This window comes from Crocuta crocuta, unplaced genomic scaffold, assembly GCF_008692635.1.
Source record: "Crocuta crocuta isolate KB4526 unplaced genomic scaffold, BGI_CrCroc_1.0 scaffold299, whole genome shotgun sequence".
Lineage (NCBI taxonomy): Eukaryota > Metazoa > Chordata > Mammalia > Carnivora > Hyaenidae > Crocuta > Crocuta crocuta.
This window is the reverse complement of record NW_027532747.1, coordinates 2749390-2768457: the sequence shown is the minus strand read 5'-3', so window position 1 is coordinate 2768457 and position 19068 is coordinate 2749390. Positions and strand designations below refer to the sequence as shown.

Sequence of the window (19068 nt, the reverse complement as noted above, 5' to 3'; positions counted from 1 at the left end):
CTTCATCGGATGGCTCCCCTGTCCAGCTCTGTGCAGGGTTCTGGGAATGCGTGTCGCTGCCCTCCCGGGCCTCAGGGAAATGGGGGGAGGGCAGGCAGGGTGCTGTGCGGTGGTGGGTGGGTGGCAGTAGAGAGAGCAGCTCACCGTGCTGGGGGTCGGGCACACGTGAGGGCACGCACCTCACAGCAGAGCTGGGATTAATCTGGGCCAGTGCCCCATAGACCGAAGAAGGGAAGTCCCCACATAGTTTGGGAACCGGGGATGTCCCCGTGGCGGAATTTGGGGGCTTGTGAAGAGTTTTCATGGAAGAAAGAGTTGGAGAGAGGAGTAAGGCTTTCTTTGCCTAATCCCGTGGGCCCCGGGGAACTCAGGCAGGGCTGGAAGGGGCGGGGGCATCAAAATCCAATTCGGAAAATGCCTCTGGTCGGTTTCTAGAGAAGGGACAGAGTGAGAAAGACCAGTTCTGAGGCCACATGAGAAATGTCGAGGGCACGGGACGGGGCAGCTGGAATCGAAGAAACCTTTGGAGGTAGAATCAGAATTAGTGACTGTATCTGTGGTGTGAGGGAGAGAGAAAGTCAAGGGTGACTCACACACAGGTTTTTATTTGAGATCTGTCTCCCTCATTTTATAAAGATTTGCGGTCCAAATGCTGACGCTCTCCTTAACGGCAAGTCTCAGAACGCAGCCAAATCTTGGCAGCTTGGGCTTTACAAACTGGTAAACATTTCTCTTTTTTTGGCTGACATCTCGTTTCCTTTTTCTTAACTTCTGTTCTGAAATTAGTACTGTAATTTTTGTGCCTCAAGGAATTGATAGGAGCCTAGTACGTACTAGACGCTCAATAAATGAGTAATCGAGTAAATGAGATCATTTATCAGAGTGGACCTACAAGGTCATGTTGTTCTCGGAGGGGTAGTGGGCACACGGCGTGACCCCTGCGGCTCTGGAACCTGAGGAATTCTCAGTGCAGCGCAGCCTGACATCACTCTCCATTGTTCACCGGCCACACCGGCCACACCTGGCCGTGGTGGCCACGGCCACGGAAGATGAGGTCATTGGGCAGGTCGCCGGGGAGCCAGCTGCATTCCTTCAGGCCTTCACTCCCTCTCCACCCCCCCCACTTCCCAACCTGCAGGTTTCTGGTTTTGGGGGTGGTGGCTGTGTATGCGATTCACCCAGGATCCCGGGCGTGCCTGGGGTCCGACTTCCTTCTCTGGGCTGATCCAGCTCACAGCCTGGAGCCTAAGCACACACTGCATTAATCAGGCTTGCTGGAATGATCACATGGTTTCTAGCTGCCTCCCCTGTTCGCTGCCGCTTGTCGGCAGCTGGTGGAGCTGGAGGCCGCAGGCCCCTGTCTGCAGAAAGCCTTTTACTTTCGAATATTGGGGGGGGGAGACCCCGCCTCTTTTTTCTGCACTTTGCACCATCCGACTGACTAAATGGTTGTCCTCCGAACCCAAACGGCCACCAGACAATCTAAGGACATTGTCTCTGACTAGGTCATGTTTGCATTTGAAGAATTCAGGTACGTCGTGGGCTTCCTACATCAGCCTGCTGCTGGGTTTTTGTTCTCGCTGGGTTTTTGCTGTGTAATGACAGCTCGGGCTCTGGCTGGTTCTCACCCCCCAAAACGGCTCTTTCCCGCATTCCGGTGGGCTCTATCCCAGTCACGGGGGTGGGAGGCGCAGAGGTGGTGCAGGTCGGGGGTGTCTGCTGCACGCCCAAGTGCGGCAGGGCGAAGGGGTGTGCTCGTGCGTACATTTGCCGGGGACCCCACCTTGAGCCTCGTCTGCGCTGCTGTGGAGGGTGTGGAGTTATGAATGCAGAATAGCAACTCTTTATCCAGGAGTCTCTTGCTCTCTTTTGTTTTTCCTCCTTTGTCAAACTCACGGAGTCCACCGCTCTTTTAAAAAATGTTCCTGGTAGCCGTGAAGATGAAAAACCCTGCAGGTCTGTCTGCTTAGTTGAGGTTTGATTTTGGCTCTGATTTCCCCCCCTCATTGTTAATAGTAATCTCGTGCCTGGGGAGTTTGCTGGGAAGTGCCCTGACCGTGTTTTGTTAGCAGGGTCCTCCTCTGCTTTCGGAAGCGTTTCAGCTGCTGTAATTGTCGATGCTCCAAATGAGTCTTTTGTGAATCAGTCCTTCTCCTTCCTCCATCTCTTCTCTGGGGATCTGTCCCTGGGCACGGATGTGGGAAGGGATGTTCCAACAGAGAGAGTTTCTGAGAAATGAAAATAAAGGAGGCGGAATGGGAGGATCTGATCATTCGTGTGCACGTTTCCACCTTTTGGAACATATGGAAGAGAGTGTGTCTGTGTGTGTCTGTCCCTACCCTCCGGCAGTCTCTCCTTTCTCAGATGGAATTTCAGTGTGTTTTAGAACGGAGCGTAAATACCGTATCGATGGGCGGGGGCGTGATTGTGTGGGAACCCCGGTTCTCTCTCTGCAGACCTTTTCTTCCCTCCCGGGGGTTGCTGCAATAGACATTAAGATGATAATAGAATAACCACCTTTCATTATCTGTAAGAGGAAATTAGAGACCTTTTCCTCAAAATCGAGAGAGTGGATGACAGAGGGTCACCAGATCTGCAGGAAGGAAAGCAGGGTTGGAAGGGGTGTCCCCGCCCTTTCAGTAAACTTGGAGCTTTGGATCTAGAAGTTCTCCTTTGTTTAAGAGAGTGTTTCTGCGTTATTTCTAGTAGGCTGGGCTGCTGAAGAGGGTATTCTTTCCATGTGGCAGCATGCTCTGGGGACGCGGGGACTGTGCCCTTACACGGTGGCCGGAATTTACCGTTTTATGGTAGCTCCATTAGATAACTAACAATAATTTGTTTTGTGCTTGACATGTTAGAGTACATAGGTCCATAGAGAATGAATTCGGAGTCCCGGGATCTGATCCCTGTTTGAAGATTAGCTTTTCTGATCCTTCCGAGAGTTACGGAGGAGTTTCGCAGATTGTAGAAAGTAATACAGCTGTGAGGTTCGTATCTTGCTGTTAGCATTTATTCTAGATGGAGTAAGCCTTAGCTAACCACCTTGAACAGAGCTCGGAGCCGGTCACCTCCTCTCCTACTTAGGGAAGAGGCATATGTATTGGTGAGCCTCGTCCCACTTGGGCAAGCTCCTAGCCCCAAAGTTGGGTCTCAGCAGTTGGAACGGGGTCAGGTTGAAGGCCACTGCACTGCTGGGCTGAGAAGGTGGGGCCGTCTGTGGAAAGTAGACCCGAAAAGGGAGGTCTGTTCCTGTGCTTCCAGCCTCACTCAAGCTGGCCCCAAAGAGCTTTGCCGACCCAGTAGGTGTGGGCTGGGCTTTGAGGGTCTGCAGTCCTGACGAGTTCCCAGGTGATGGTGATGCTGTAGGTCCGGGGAGCAGACCCTCAGAACCGTGGGCTTGGGGAAGGTAGACACGCTGCCGTTATTGAGGATGGAGGTCTGAGGCAAAGGCGGGGAGGTCCAGGTAGGAAAGCAGTCCGGAGCCGGAAGCCGCACATCCGGTTCAGGCAGGTGGACCCAAGGGGGCGTGCTCATGGGAGGTTAAGCTATGACCAGTGTCGTCACAACAGCCCCTCCTCCTGGGGGTTGGGGGGGGTGAAACCGAGTGTATAGCCTGGTTCCTGCCGTGTATGGACCTGGCAAGCCTCTTCACCTTTTATAGTCATCACTTTCTGTGTGTATTTTCTCTAAGGAAGTCTGTAACGCCATTAGCAGCAAATGAGAGGGCATGAACTTGCTCTTGGCGCCGTGGCGCCCTTTCCCTGTGTGGATGGTGGAGGAGAGGCCCCGGGGCAGCTCTGTGCACTCGTGACGCACGTTTATGGGTCTCCCCCATGCACACGCTGCAACCCCGATGGCACAATGGCCACGTCCACTGTGAGAAGGAAGTGCGATGCTCACAGGGACGCATGCACACACCGCCACTCCCCAGTAAGTTACTAGGAGTTCCCTGAGAGCTTTCCGGCATCCCATGTTTTTAACTTTGACCCCTCTGTGCCTGACATGCTTGGTGCACAGTAAGTCCTCAGTAAGCAGTTGACACCGCTCATTTTCAGAAGGTTTAACAAGGAAGGGAAAACAAGCAAGTGATCGGGCTGGCTCAGCGCAGGCCTGGTGCTGCGGCCACAGTGCCGCCGAGTGTGCCGGCTCAGAGGAGCCTGTCGCAAAGCCTGCTGCTGACCTCCTGAGAAACATGCGGTGTGTCCTCGGCGCACCCCGGCCCGGCCGCTGGAGTGGCAGAGCTCCACTCACGTGTCATAAGGGATCTCTGCAGGTGCTGTCCCTCTAGAATGTGCTGACCGTTGTCATGCTTGGCTCGGGCCAAACCCACTGGGTTGCAGAATCTGAGAGCTTGAGGGGCTGGGCCGGCATTTTCCAGACGGTTAGGGGAGGTTTTGCCTGCCGTTGGCTTCAAGACTGTTCTGACACCAGGCAAGCTGTGCTAGCTGGCCGTTGCGGGAGACACGCTTCACTTACACGTTTACCTTCCTAAAGAGACTTCCTACGTGAGAAGTGTACGGAATCCATAGTTTAGTAAACATTTACAGTTACCACACCGCAGAGACTGCCTTCTGAGCACTACTGAGCACCAGAGACCGCTCTGGGGAGGACTATGGTTTTCCTTCCACTTCAGACTCTGAGCGGCGACCACATCCCCTCCCACCCCCAGAATAAACATTTTTATATGTGATTTTTGGCTCTATAATCTCACAAGGGAGAATGGAACCCAAATCAGAAACCACTGTTTCTCAGAATTCCTGATACGTATTCCGATTTATTTCTAGAAGGAATGTGGTGTTCCAGCCCCATGATCTAAAATCCACAGTTGGAACATGTCAGTCACAGACTCTGAGTCTGTTGTGCTTTATTTTATTTTTTAAGTAAAATGTTACAGCAGCATTGAGGTTCAAACTCGGGAGGTTCAAACTCCACCCAGCTCTTTCTTAATTCACATTTATATCTAGTCTTGGGAAATGTTTTTACTTCTCTTGCTCTTTCACTGGAGTAATGGAAATGGGTTAAAATGAGTGGTATCGGGAAGTCCTGAACTTCGGAAGCCAGGACAGCCCACTCAGTGTCCAGAGCCTAAGCCAGCCTGGCCCCTCTCATTTCCCTGGCCCTGCAATCTGCAAAAGAGATGTTTAGCTACAGTGGCTTTTACACTATGGCGAGCACGTGAGGCTCACCGACGAGATGGAGACAGGGCTGGGCAGGGATGGGGACGGTGCCTGTGGTGTCCCAGAGGCCGCTGGCTGCCTTTCCCCTGGCAACGGTAACCCACATAGCGTAAAACAAAACAGAGGCTCGCGGATCTGGGCACGCCTGAAGCCCATCTCTCCCACCCAGACCTTTCCCCGGACTGGTGCTGCTACCCAGAAGTCTACCCGGCATCTCAAACTTAACACCTCTAACACCTTTCTTGTATTTTGTCCTAAGCCATGACTTCTCCGGTTTTCCACAGCCCCGCCTTCCTTTGGTGGCTCAGTCATCCCTGACTCCATTCCTTCCCCTCCACTCCATGTCTGAGCCATCCGGGGAAGTTCTGTCAGCCCTGTGCCAAAGCATGCCCCGTGTCCCAGCACTTCTGAGCGTCTCCAGCGCTGCCGGCCTGGTCCACACTGCCACCGTCTCCCGCACAGCCCCCGCCGTGGCCTGGCCCCTGCCTCCGCCGTCTCCTGCGCAGCCCCCGTCGTGGCCGTGTAACTGCCTCCAAGCTTCCCGTCTGCCTTGTCCTCGTGCTCCTGGTTCTTCAGCTCTTTTTCGTTGTAAAATATCAAGTCAGGTCACGTCAGCCCAGTGCTCAGAACCTTCCAGGGGCTTCCCACCTGCCTGCCGGCGCCCCAGCTCTTGGGGCATCTCGCAGGGCCTGCTCAGCCTGGCCCATCTCCCCTGGCCTCTCCTCCAGATGCCTACATGGTTTGCGCCCGTGTCTCCTGGGGTCTTTGCTCAGTGGCGGCCCCGCCTCTCTTTTTCACACACCCCTTCCCACGTCTTTCTGCCTCCTGCACCTTGGGCTCCTGGAGGTCAGGGAACGTATCTGAGTCATCCTGCATCACCACCAACCCCTAGCGTACCGTCGGCTCTCATCTAGGAGGGGCTGGGAAATGCCCGCCAGACTGATACTGTAGGTTAAAATCATCTAAATTATGTAAGTCTCAGTCCCTGACCGCGAGGAGCTTGTTATGACCACACGGTCTCTGCTCCCCCAGGATCGATGCGAATGCACGGCTGTGTGGGTCTTTAACAGGTGGTAGTGGGAGCATCCGGTTGGAGGAAGTAGCGGAGGGCGGAGCGCTGAGGGAGAGGAGAGTGGCGCAGGAGAGGAGGACAGACAGACTGCACTGAACGGACAGTTTCCCTTCGGGTTTGGCCACAAGCAAAATGTTATTTTGGGAAACAATTTTGCTGTTATGGTGGCAAAGCAGACACATTTTAAACTAGCAGTCTGTCCTCCATTATTAAATAAGTGTTGCGATTGTTGCTGAGTTTTGCTGACAGAGAGGCAGTGCCGTGGATCTGGGGTCCAAAGACTTGGCTTCAGTTTGTGTAATGTGAACTTCAATGTGACCTTGGGCAAGTCACTGGATTTATCTAGGCCTTAGTTATTTCGCTTCTAGGAAAAGGGCTACTTTGAGGATAATATATAGGGAAGAAATAGTGTATAAATGACAAGATTTTGCTATAATGTTCATATTTTATATTTTAGAATCTGTGGAAGCTTAATCAGTTAACATTTAACTGGCTCAGATGCTACTTTTTGAAACAGTCCGGATTTCCATTCCTCATTTCTCTTTGCTTAGCATATTAGTAGTGTCTTATGTTAAACACTTGAGAACAAAACTTAGAGGAAAAAGTTTAACTGGACTCATTACGCAGAGGAATGGGGAAGAGGATACCGTCCTGGGTCCCGAGGATTCTTGCTGGTGACTTAGGGTACTTGGAAAAGTATCTCTGTGTAGGTTTCAAAGACTCGGCATATATCTTTTGGAAGGAGGGAGGGCCTTTTGGCAATGAGGGTTAACTATTCATTGCAAAAACACTTCCTGAACATTTACTAAATAGAAGCCCTAGTAGAAAATGCAAATATGTGACCTATGTGTAATCTTCAGGCCTTCCTGCCGAAATTTACTGTCCTGAAAAGGTGCTGAACCAGCACCAAAAGCATGAGGTGAGGTAGCCAAAGACAAACACCGGAATGTAGGATAAATTCTTAGGACGCTGATGAGGGATGTGCATGCTCAGGAGAAGGATGCGACTTTGCCGCACTGAGAATTAAAGGGGACTTTTGGGGGCGGGGAGGGGCGCCTGGGTGGGTCTGTCGGTTAAGCGTCTGACTTTGACTCAGGTCATGATCTCACGGTTTGTGGGTTCGATCCCCACGTCGGGCTCTGTGCTGACAGCTCAGACCCTGGAGCTTGCTTTAGATTCTGTCTCCCTGTCTCTGTCTCTCCCTCACTCATGCTCTGTCTCTCTCTGCCTCTCAAAAATACATGTTAAAAAAATTTTTAAAAATAAAGGGGACTTTTCAGGAGGAGGCGTCTCTTGAGGGAGTCGGAGAGAAGTGTGGGGTTTGGGCGGAAGAAAATAAGGCAGGGGCAGCTCAGGAGCCTGGGGGCCGACATGGGTGTGGGGTACGGTGTGTGTCCCCAGCCATGCTTTGCCTGATGAAAGCCGAAGAGAAGAGATTTTTCTCCCTCTCAGAGCAGCTGAATCTGTTTTGTCCTTTCCTCACCATTGGCGACATCTCTGCCCTGACGGTCACTGCCTTGCAGGGGTGAGGCCTTTTCCCCCTAAGGTGTATGTGACACTTGAGGGAGGCGCTGCTGGTGCCATTGCTTCCCTGCTAGTCTCGCTCCCGCCAGCAACTTACTTAGGCCCTTTGTGCTTCAGTTTGCCTCTCTGCAAAATGGGCGTATTACCCACCTCCCAGAGTTGCGGTGTTGATGAAATAAGATTACTTACACCAAGCATCTGGCATCGGCCTCAGGAGACACTCCACAAATTAATTTCTTTCATTTCCCTTAAGTAACAAAATATTTAGTTAGACCCCCATTCTGGACCGGAAGTTGCACATGAGCCAGGAGGGAGGCCTGACACCCTAAGAACAGAGAACCTCGCCTCCCACCCGCCGAGGGTGCAGACTCCAGAGTCCCAGAAAGCAGGCCCTGTAGTGTTCGTGCGGAGCTCAGGGACCCCGGCTCTGCTGGCTCGCAGACTCACGGGAGACCGAGTTCCTTGCCATTGGCGGACTGAGGTTCTGGTGCCTTCTGTCCAGTTAGGACAGCACAGCCAGAGTCCAGCCCCGGTGTGGACGTCCCCTCGGTACCTCCGTACTTGGTCCACAGGCACGTGTCACTGTTGTGCGTCCCCTGTGTTTCCGGAGCCTCTGTAAGAACAAGGTGCCCGGCGAGCTAGCGTGGGCTGCCTGGGACAGTACAGTGTGTGACCTACAGGGGCTACCCTGTGGGGGGAGGCGGAGTGGGTCACAGTCGAGAACACAGTGGTGACACCTTTCCAACGAGAAGCAGCTGGTGTACGTGTGACGGGACATTTGAGCCCAGGGGCTCTGCCGGCCGTCAGGAGACGCTTCTGACGATCCTCAAGTTGAGGGTTCCATGCGACCGCTCTCACTGGGGGTGCCCATCGCGATCCCGACCCGGCGCCCCGGCTGCACCTCAGCCCCGCCGAGCCCAGCTGTGCAGACGTGGAGCCTGGGCACGGGCACGCCTGCAGGCTCTGCCGGTGATGCCGATGCACACGTCCAGTTAGAGTTTGCAGGAAGAGCGTGATCTGGGGGATCTGGGAGCCCTGAACCCTGGGGATACTGTGTTACGCTTCCCTTCACTCGGATCTCGTGTGTGCGCCCGGAAAATAGAGATAATACTTTGTTCACAGAGATGTGGTTCAGAGAGGGTAAGTGACGGCCCCATGGGAGCTTCGGTAGGTTGGGAGCGCCGGGTCCAGAAACGTGCTCGCACGTGCCGTGGGACTCGTGGGTCCAGGTGTGTGGCACGCATGGCTTGCAGGGACTGCAGCGTTTGGTCTGGACTGAACTCATGCTGGTTTGCGGCCTTTCCTGGGTTCGGTAACCTCACAGCCAGTCGCTTCGGCTGTTAGGAGTTCATTCTTACCCGTCTACAAGCGAGGGGGACTGTCTGCACGCCAGTCACCAGGTCGGCGCCTGCCCCGTGCCGGGGCTGGTCTTGCTGTGTGCTCCCTGACACTGGCCGCCCTCTGTCTTTACCAGCACCCGTGCTGGAGGAGGAAAAGACAACCCGCGTTTACCTGTGGGCGCCCTGGGGAAAACCTGAAAACTTGGAGCTCCTCCATCTTTGAAGATCACTTCAAATGTGAATCCAGTGAGCAGGACCTTTGAATGGGTAGCATTGGTCCAGGCAGTAGATGTGCAGGAAGGCTGGAAAGCACTAGGTGGTAGATTTTCAAAACTGTAGGGATTTGGAGAAGTATTTGAGCTAATAAATATGCATCTGAAGTTTAAGGTGTCCTTACGTATTTAAATGAAATGGTCTTTTTTTTATTTGAGAGAGAGAGAGCACGTGCATGTGCACGCACGTGAGCTGGGAAGGGGCAGAGGGAGACAGGGAGACCGAGAGAATCCCAAGCAGGCTCCACGCTCAGCCTGATGCAGGGCTTGATCCCACGACCCTGGGATCGTGACCTGAGCCAAAATCAAGAGTTGGACACTCAACTGACTGGACCACCAAGCACCCTATAAATGAAATGTTTCTGATTCCTCTAGATTCAGACAAAGAGGATCACACCCACGTGTTTCAGGTCCTTCCATTACCACCTCGCATCCCCTACAGTCCTGCCCGCTGGGGGCACCAGGCCCGTCTCGCCTCAGGAGCACCTGGGAAGACTCGGAGAGGTCAGAGCGCTTTCCCACGGTCAGATACCTGCTTCGTTGGAAAATGAGCCGGGGCCCATTTTGCCCTGTCATAGCCACCTCCTCCAACCCTGATTTCGTGAAATGAGGAAAACCGGTCAGGTGCCCTAGTGATACTCGTTTCATGCACTGTCTTGTTGAAAATATGAGTATATCACATTTATTGAGCCTTAACTAGGAACGTTGCAACCTGCTCAGCACCTTCTATGCATGAACACCCATACCGCTGTCCTCATAAGAGTCCTGTGACAGGGCTGCCGTTCTGGTCCTGCCTCGCAGATAGCAGAAGCCGCAACACACGCCAGCTGAGTGACCTAGGCAGAGCCACACACGGCTGGCCTCTGCACCTGAGGTCCTTGCGCTCCGGGACCTGTGCTTCTGACCGCTCCCTTCATCACACAGGAGGCTTCAGCGGGAACAAAGTTTCTGTGAGCAGTTGTTTGGTAAAAACTGCACGGACTCCCCTGGGAAAGGGCAGTGCATAGTAGCGTGAAGGCTCTGAGAAGTCCTGCGGGGTGGGGTGCAGTGGGTGGGAATTTCGCCCCCGAGTTTCCCACATGAGTTTGGTGAAGGAACTTTTATTGCCCAACATGTGGTTTTTAGTTGACACCGTAGAAGATCCCGCCACAGTGGGGGGAGATTGGGAGACTGGGAATTAGAAATTGGGGTGAAGAAGAGAGTCTTCAGGACAAAATCTACAGTGGAGGAGGTAAAAAAAAAAAAAAAAAGTCTCATTTGAGCGTGGATTCAGCTTCTTGCTCTTCTTGGCCATGCATTCTTTTGGGGTCCCACTTGCCCTGTCTGTAAAATGCGACCATTGTGAGGAAAAGTGTGATTGTATGTGCAAAACTGCTTGGTAAATGATGAAACTCAAGGTTTTTTTTTGTTTGTTTTTGTTTTTTTTTAATGTTTTATTTATTTCTAGGAGAGAGAGAGAGAGACAGCGTGAGCAGGGGAGGGTCAGAGAGAGAGGGAGTCACAGACTGAAACAGGCTCCAGGCTCTGAGCTGGCAGTCAGCACAGAGCCCGACGCGGGGCTCGAACCCATGAACCATGAGATCATGACCTGAGCTGAAGTTGGATGCTTAACTGACTGAGCCACCCAGGCGCCCCTCAAGGTTGTTGTTTTTAATTGTCATTTACCAGCTCACTCGTGTCCTGGCGCCTAGCTCAGTACCTGCCACCTGTTTGAAGGACAATTAACAGTTATTGGACGAGTGAGTGCATTTTGCCTTGTGTCCTATAAGTGGTATGTTACAAGTGAAACATTTTCTTCTTCCCATTTTTATTGAAATCTAATGGACATACAGTGAAACTTCTTATAAAATGGTACGTTTCCCCTTGAAATTTCCTTCTAAATTGTGTTTTTGCTGGTTTTTGTGTTTGGGGAATTTAAGAACTTCCCTCTGTTGGAAAATCAGGAACCACGTTTCTCTCATTCATTTTGTCACACCCGAGGCTGGCCCACGACAGCAGTTTATTTTGTTTTTTTTGACATGTCTCTGGCAGTGAGAGATTTTTGGACAGTTCCAAAATGGTAAATTTCAATCAACAGTGTGCGTTTGTGGGTTTTGTTGTTGTTGTTGGATTTTTTTTTTTTAACACTGCTCGTTCCCTCAGATGTGCCCATCTGCGAGTGTGTTTTTTAAAGGAAGTTCTCCTGTATCACACTCCCAATGTAATTCCTGCCCGTGTTTCCTCCTCGAGGACTGGCAGGGAGAGAGATGCGCTGCAGGTTTGCATCCCAGCGCGGTTCTTCCCGCTGGAGAGAGAGAGGGTGGAGACAATTCTTTACCTGCTTCAAATAAGCCCTTTGCTTTCAGCGCCTGGCCAGAAGAGACAGATGTGTGTTCAAGGTCATTCCGTAGGGAAGATGTTGCACAAAGATCTAGAAATTAAAAAGAAGAGAGAGGCGATCCGATCAGCATTTAGATCGCGGTGGCTGGCCTGTAATTCCTCCAGAGACTGTGGTTGGCCGGCAGCCTGCTGGGAGAGGAAGGGGTGGGTGGAGGGGAGCTGGCGTTCCATTCCCCCTCAGTCTGTGGGCCTAACCCCCCACCCACACTTCAGGGTGGCACAGAACCCCGGCCCGAGTCTCTTGGCCGTGGTGATTGGTTCAGGGGCACATCTGCTTTTGAAGAGTCTTCCAGGGCCCTTGGGCAGGATCGTTAGGAAAGATGCGTTTGGCTTTTTTTTCTGGGATCGAGAGCTGTCAGGACCAAGAGAGCCGCAAGTCGTTGGCAGCCAGCATGTGGGGACAGAGTGTCTGATAATGAAGCCAACAGAGAGGGGAGCAGAGTTCAGTGGTGGCCAAAGACCCGGGTTTTCCTGGCGTCATTGAGCTGCTGCTTTAGGCACTGAGCTGCTTCAGGCGGGCTTATTCAGGAGCCGTATGTGTGCGTGCGTGTGTGTTTGTGCACGTGTGTGTTCACTACATGAACAGTAAATTCCATTTTTCTCTGTTAGTATCTTTCACCACTGAAAGAATCCCAAATAAAACAAACTGTGCAAAATAAAGAAAAAGCAGACTAAAACTTGTATCACTTTTCCCTCCAGAGGAGGTGACCCTCCCTCCCATCTTCAGAATTGCCAGACCACATTCACAGCTTTGTATGCCATCTGCCTGTCTGACTGGAGACTGTCTGGCCCACTGTCATGGACCAAATTGTNACTAAAGAGGGCTAAGGTCTTAATGTTTGTGCCCCCCCCCCCCCATTCATATGTTGAAGCCTCAACCCCCAGTGTGACTGTATTTGAAGATAAGTAGGTAATTAAGACTAATTAATTAAAAAGATGAGCAGGTTAATCGAGCAGGGAATCACGGCTAACTGAGGCCCGAAGGCTGGGGCCCTGATCCGGTAGGTTGGTGTCCTTAGGAGGAGCACTGAGGCACCAAGCAAAGGGCACGTGGGACACGGGAGACGGCCGTCCGTAGGCCAAGGAGAGAGGCACCTTGGTCATGGGCTTGCAGCCTCTAGAGCCGTGCAGAAGAACATTTCTGGCCCTAAGCCCCCCCAGTGTGGGGTTTGCTGACCGCAGTCCGAGCTGCGAACTCCAGGTGCCTTTGGAAGAAAGAAAGGAGGGGCGCCGGGTGGCTTGGTCAGTTGAGCATCTGACTTCAGTGCAGGTCGTGATCTTGTGGTTCTTGCATTCGAGCCCCGCATCGGGCTCTGTGCTGTCAGTGGGGTGCCCTCCCCTGCTCACACTCTCTCTCTTTGAAAAATAAAGTAAAAACCATTAAAAGAATAAACGAATAATTTAAAATTGCAAGGGGGCTGGTGAGGGTGCTCAGGACCACGTCTGAGGCACAGCCCGTGAGGGCCTGGGGGGGCTCCTCGGGGGAGAGCAGGCAGCGTGAGGCCCGCGGGGCTGGAGCTCTGGGAGGGGTGGCACTTAGGAGCACCCTCTGTGTCCCAGGCACTGTGCAGTCCTCTTCTTTTGTTCGTTCGGACCCAGAACCTGGTCATGGTCCCCAGGTGGTCGGCAGCAGAGCCAGGACCAGAACTCCAGTCTGCGGATTCCTGGCCTGTTGCTTTCATCCCTGGCCCCNGCAGAAATCAGCCCTGACGGGGACACCTCGGCCGGAGAGCTGCACCCTGGGTCCTGGCCATTGCGGGGGAGCCAGCAGCACTGCGACTGGCTCTGCCCGTTTAATCAGACACCACAGTGAGCGTGCCCTGTAGGATTAGGAGGAAACACAGGAAATCGAAGACGCCGTGGCACGTGGGGAGACCTGCTGAGCACGGGCAAAGCCAATAGGGCAGGTTCAGCAAACGGGTCGTAACCCTGCTGCTGTCTGGGCACTTTGCTGGCTCTGCCGGGCTGCTGGCACCCTGACCTGCCGCATCCCAGAGCAGGGGGCCCGGCGGCAGGCACTGCCAGGGCTCTGGGTCCCAAATCACGTACTCTCTTAACCTGGCACTTCACCCGCCCACCTGCCCCATTAAGTGTCTTTGTGTTTGATGACCTGGTTTTATTAATTGAAAAATTAATAACAGCTCATAATAAAACACTCAAACAGAATAATACTAGGACTTCACTGAGATCCTTCAACACTCGGCAGAGGCCACCGCTTGGCTGGGAAGCCATCTGGGATGGTGGTGGTATCAGGTACAATGTAGGACCCTGTGTGTGTGTGTGTGTGTGTGTGTGTGTGTGTGTGTGTGTAGGAGGGGGGGCATGCTGTAAGGAAAGAATATGGCTTTGTTTACTCACAAGGATTAGGAATTCAGTGGCAAGTTGTGGGTTCTTGTTATTTTTATGACTTTCTCTGGGTTCTCTTGAATACATTAAGCAACTGGCCTCTGCACATAACAGCTTACAAAACAGTCATTAGGCAGGACACCAAGTACGTGTGAGACCCGAAGGGGGACAGCGTGGTGAGGAGGAGTGATGAGGCCCCTCAGAGCCCACCGATGGCCAGCACTCGTCAGACGAGATTCCTCATCCAACTGCCCCATCATTGCACTTTTCCCTGCTTTTCCACTGTTGGTGCGATGAAGCTCAGTCATTTCCTAATCACAACAATCCTTGTTCAGCTTCCTCGGGTGGAAGTTTAGATAAAAGGAGTCACACGGGTGCGTAGGGTGGAAAGAACTGCTGAAGTGTCCACTGAACCCCACTCAAGCAAGTTCAAGACAAGCAGCTGTGGCGAGGCCCATCCCCCACACGGAGGGGTGACCAGCGGATTCGTCGGCCAGCACCCCGTCCCTTCTCTCTGGCTCTGCGCCCCGAGGGGTGCCCCCGACCCCGCGGACCTCGCTCTTGTCCTTACCAGTTTCTGCCCCTCTGCGTGCCTGCTCCAGCACTGGGAGGACGCGGCAGCCCCTGGGCACAGCGCGACAGTGTCGCCCGTGCTCTGCTCCCCTCGGCAGACTCTCACGAGCCCCGTCTGTGTGTCTGCTCTCTCCGTCCTGCTTGCTTCTGAGCACGTGAAAAGTGATTGTGCCTTTTTTCCTCTCCTGAACTCCTCCTTACTCCTTGAAGGTGACATGCTGTGCAGTCGCTCCTCTGTCCTGCCTCGTCCCCCTCCTGGCTGGGCGGGGCTCCTCCCCGACCACGCCCAGGCTGCACCTGCTGATCTTGTACTTGCGTCACTGCTGTTTCTCACCCTTTGTCCCCTGTTTTGACGTTATTAGGTTACAGGTGGGGGAGAAGGTGATGACTCCGTTGCCCTTCAGAAAACTCACCCAGACAAACAGAACAAAACTGGACTCTTGCATGGTCCTTACAGCTCACTCCCAAGAAAGTAAGCCTTTTCCTGGATCTTCCTATCTTTTGCTTTTACGTTTTCCCCAGTCTGTACCTGCGGGCAGCACGCACCTTCCCTGGGACATTAGGACCAAGAGGCAAGGTTTCTCCGTGACGCTTCTCCATTTCACCTTCGTTACCTTTGCTACCTATGCTTTTAATTGGTCCATAAGTAGTTCAGTACCTCAGTTTCTTCCCGCTTTTAAATTAGTACAATGCTGTAGGCAGGCCACCGTGCAAAAGAAATACTGGTTGTAATAACACACAGAATGGCACACTATACGGTCATGTGCTATTACTCCATTAGTAATACAAGAATATATAACATACAGTAACATATGTTTAGAAACAGTTGAACTATTGTTGAAGATGAACATAATGGACTGCAAAGACCTTCCTTCCATTGCTCTATTTAACTCTGAGACCAAGAAAGCAATCAGTATTAGTTAGAAGGAGGAAGTTATATGTGGAAGAGCAGAGAGGAAAGTTTTGAAAAGATACCGAACTGTCTTTCAGAACTCCTGGTGTAAGAGTATGCTCTCTCTGCCAGTCTGGAGGCCAGGCTCTTCCCGCTGGACTTGTAACGCCCTCCTTCAGATATGATGATTGCCAACCTCCATGTCTGCTTCAGAGAATAGTTTGGATAATTAAATGATATATATGAAAGCACTTTGTAAACTATAAAGTGTGATGCAAACACAGAAAAGGCGGAATGTCAGTGGAGAGAGCAAGGGGCAGTGTGTGCCATGGTCCACGGACCTGGGTCCAAGGTGGCCTGCCATTTACTGGGTGAGTGAGTGGTCCCGAACTGCTTTCTGAGCCTCGGTCCCCTCAGGTTTATGGGAAATCATGATGATAACTGAGAAGAGCCCAGCACACAGTAGGAGCTCAATAAATGCCTTTGAAAAGAGAGTGTTAATAGAGGTACCTCCTGGATGTGGCATTTCCCATTTTAAGTGGGTATTGCCGAACAGATTTCACCATGAACTCAGACCGCATAAATAAATCTGTCTGACTTACTGTATTTTCCCTGGGATTTTTCATGAACTGTTTTTTCATGTGCCAATTATAATGCCTGACTTAGAAAACTCTGTCTGAAAGCTCTGCTTTTAGTTTGCAAGGAATAAGACATTTCATAAGGTGGGAATTAATCATTGATGGAGAAAATAGAATAGTTCTGTCCCACAGAAACACACCATAAGCCACAAATGTGAGCCACATGGAATTTTAAATATTTAGTAGCCCTATTAAGAAAAGTAAAAAGAACAGATAATTTGAATGATGGTTATTTAACTGTATCCAAAATGGTATCATTTCAACATGTAATCATTAGAAAAATTATTAATGAGCTCTATATTACATGACTTTTTTGTACTAAGTCTTTGAAGTCAGGTAGGTCTTTTACATTAACGTCATTTGTCTGTTAGGACTAGCTGCATTTCAAGAACTCAGGGTCACAGTCATGGTCATGCGTGGCTTCAGGCTATGGTATGAGACAGTGCAGCGCCAGAGTCCCAGGGAACTGAGCTCTGGAAAGGGACTCACTGACGTTTATTACATTGTTGCATTTAGCAAATGGACTTCCAAGTGCAGAGCCAAAGGGAATTCCCAGATTTATGCAGTATTCCTTGCTCCGTCTTACATTTGCAGCAATCCTGGAAGTTTCCAGACCCGTACTCTGCAAATTGTGCCAGATTTCTCCATGACCAACCAGAGCGCAGTGGAGATGCTGGAGCCCCCTCCTGGGCAGGCTCAGTGATCCCCTGGCAAGGCCAGCGTGCGGTGACGGTGCTTCAGTAGCAGTCCCTGGGCTGGGGGTGGGGGGGCGGTGGAGAGCAAGGTCGCATGGTTTTTTGTGGTGGAGCGATCTCTTATCGGAGGTCAGGAGCACGTTTGAGAAATTGCTGGAGGTTAATACAATCCCCTGAGAAAACACACAGTTGCAGGGTTCTGTGGGGTCCCAAAGCCCATGTGCACCCGCTAAGAGGCAGTGCCCAGAGCCGCCGTGCCCTGCGCTAAGAGCCAGTGCCCAGAGCCGCCGTGCAGTCCGCTGGCATCACTACAAGTGGCCATTAGTATTATTAATACAGCAAAGTGCTCGGCCTCAGACGTCTCTGACCGGCTTCTCTGGCAAATGAAATGGTCTCCTTTTCAAGAAGCTTTTGCATCCACTGCTCTCCTTCATCTTTCTTAGAGTAGAAATGAAGAAACCAAGACTCAGACCGCTTGAGGCTGGCAGTAGTTCTGGGAGCGCGCTGAGCCACCCCGGCGGCCGGCTCGGCCAGGCCCTCGGGTGCAAGGCGGGCAGAGCAAGGCCCCAGAGGCTCGCTCGTCCGCCTGACGTCCTGGAGCAGGTGTGCTTTGTCTCCTGACGCCCAGCCCCGTGCTCGATCCACGGCGCCTGCAGAACTGCCAGCCGCTGTGGCCAGTGGGCACGTGTCCATGCACGATTCATAGCAGAAGTGTGAGCACGGAGCGAATTAGGTCCGTCACCTGCAGAACTGCTGGAGACAGCAGTCTGAAAATTTGGACACAGATTCTTCAAGGATTTAGTTTTTCTGAAAACTGATTCATTAGCAAAATAATTTTATTTCCTGTCAACAGAGACCGAGGCACTAAGCGATCCCAGCCGCCTTCCTAGCCATGGTTTCTGTTGGCCACGCTTGGAGGCAGTCTCGTTGGCTTCGGGACAGGAGAATGTTAAAATAGAACAGGCCCCGTTCTTAGGGCGGGGAGTGCTCTTCAAGGAGGCCCAGTGGCCCTCTCGCTGTGAGGACGGGCAGGGACGCCCAGAGAAGCCTGGTGACTCTCCGGAAGTGAGATGTCTGCACCTGAGACTCCAGGAGCAGAGCCCGGGTCCGCCGTGCCTCTCTGTTCCTGCGCCTCGTTTCTGCATTAGCTCACAGGAAGGCCCCTTCAGAGACCCTTGTCCTGCCTCCGGAGACCGCAGGCGGCCCAGGAGCTGGTGTCGGGGGTGGGGCTGGTGCAAGGCTCTTTCCCAGTGAGTCCTGCCTCCCTGCAGAGCTCCGGGACCTGGGGTAAGCACTTTGCTCTTCGAGGCTCCAGAAAAGAAGAATATTTATTTCGCCTCCCCCACCTCGCCAGTGTGGCCATCATGATGATTGAGCGTGAAATCGGCTTCTTTAAGTGCAGATCACTATGGAAATGTTAGAGGGTGCTGATCTGAGAGCAGAAATAGACCGGCTGCCCACTTCCTTCCCTGGCTGCTTCCTGTCCCCTTTCTCTCTGCCTTCCTCACTCATGGCCCTGTCTGGTGGTGGTGCTCCCACATGGAGACCAGCGTCTTTCCTGCCCCGCGTCCTCCGGGCTCCTTTCCTGTGCTGCCTGGCTGCAGACCCTTTGCCGTCGAACCCGGGGGGCCTGAGGCGCTGTGTCATGAGATCTGCATTCAGCCCTGCTGCTGGCCGCCCGCTTCTCCTCTGCACCTCCGTTTCCTTTACAGCCGCTCCCTTGGCCTGGCTCGCTCGACACTGGGGCTGGGTCACTCTGCTGTGGGGGCTGTGTGTTGTGGGCTATCTAGCAGCCAAGCTGCTGCTTTATAATAGAGCAGCGGAGTGGGGGTCCCAGTCAGACGGGTGCCACCATGCAGAGTGCTCCAAGATTAAAGAAAATAAGGAGACTGCGATGTTTTCCAGAACCTAGTACGCTCTCTCTGCAGCCGTAATACACATGGCCCACCTTCGCGTCATCTTCCCTTCCTGCCCAGACTGGTGAGGGGTCCCCCAGGGCCTCCCCCCCCCCACCCCCGCCCCATGCTTTTCTCATCAGCATACTCGCCGCATCTGATTGTCGTCCTGAGGGCAGGGCTATATTTTATTTAACTTGACCTCCTTGGTGTTTAGTGCACTGCGTGTCATTTAACAGGTGCCCAACACACGTGACGTGACTGA

General features: G+C 52.5%; 1 protein-coding gene and 1 long non-coding RNA gene across 4 annotated transcripts in view; one reads left to right on the top strand and one right to left on the bottom strand.

Annotated features, from left to right (window-relative positions):
- The first annotated feature begins 1493 nt into the window (after positions 1 to 1493).
- The window catches only part of EVL (Enah/Vasp-like), a 103788-nt gene continuing 86213 nt past the window's right edge, over positions 1494 to 19068 (top strand). For 2 of the 3 annotated variants that reach the window (XM_077780982.1, XM_077780981.1), the window contains exons 1-2: positions 1494 to 1531; positions 9761 to 9889. In XM_077780982.1, the coding sequence (XP_077637108.1) occupies positions 1509 to 1531; positions 9761 to 9889 (152 nt within the window). In that variant the 5' untranslated portion in view covers positions 1494 to 1508. The remainder of the gene's footprint in view (positions 1532 to 9760; positions 9890 to 19068) is intronic. The other variant, XM_077780983.1, reaches the window with a different exon arrangement.
- Positions 11368 to 15792, bottom strand: LOC144245584 (uncharacterized). Its single transcript, XR_013339312.1, has 2 exons — positions 14682 to 15792; positions 11368 to 11795 (listed from the first exon to the last, which is right to left on the bottom strand). It is a non-coding gene; the product is annotated as an uncharacterized LOC144245584 (long non-coding RNA).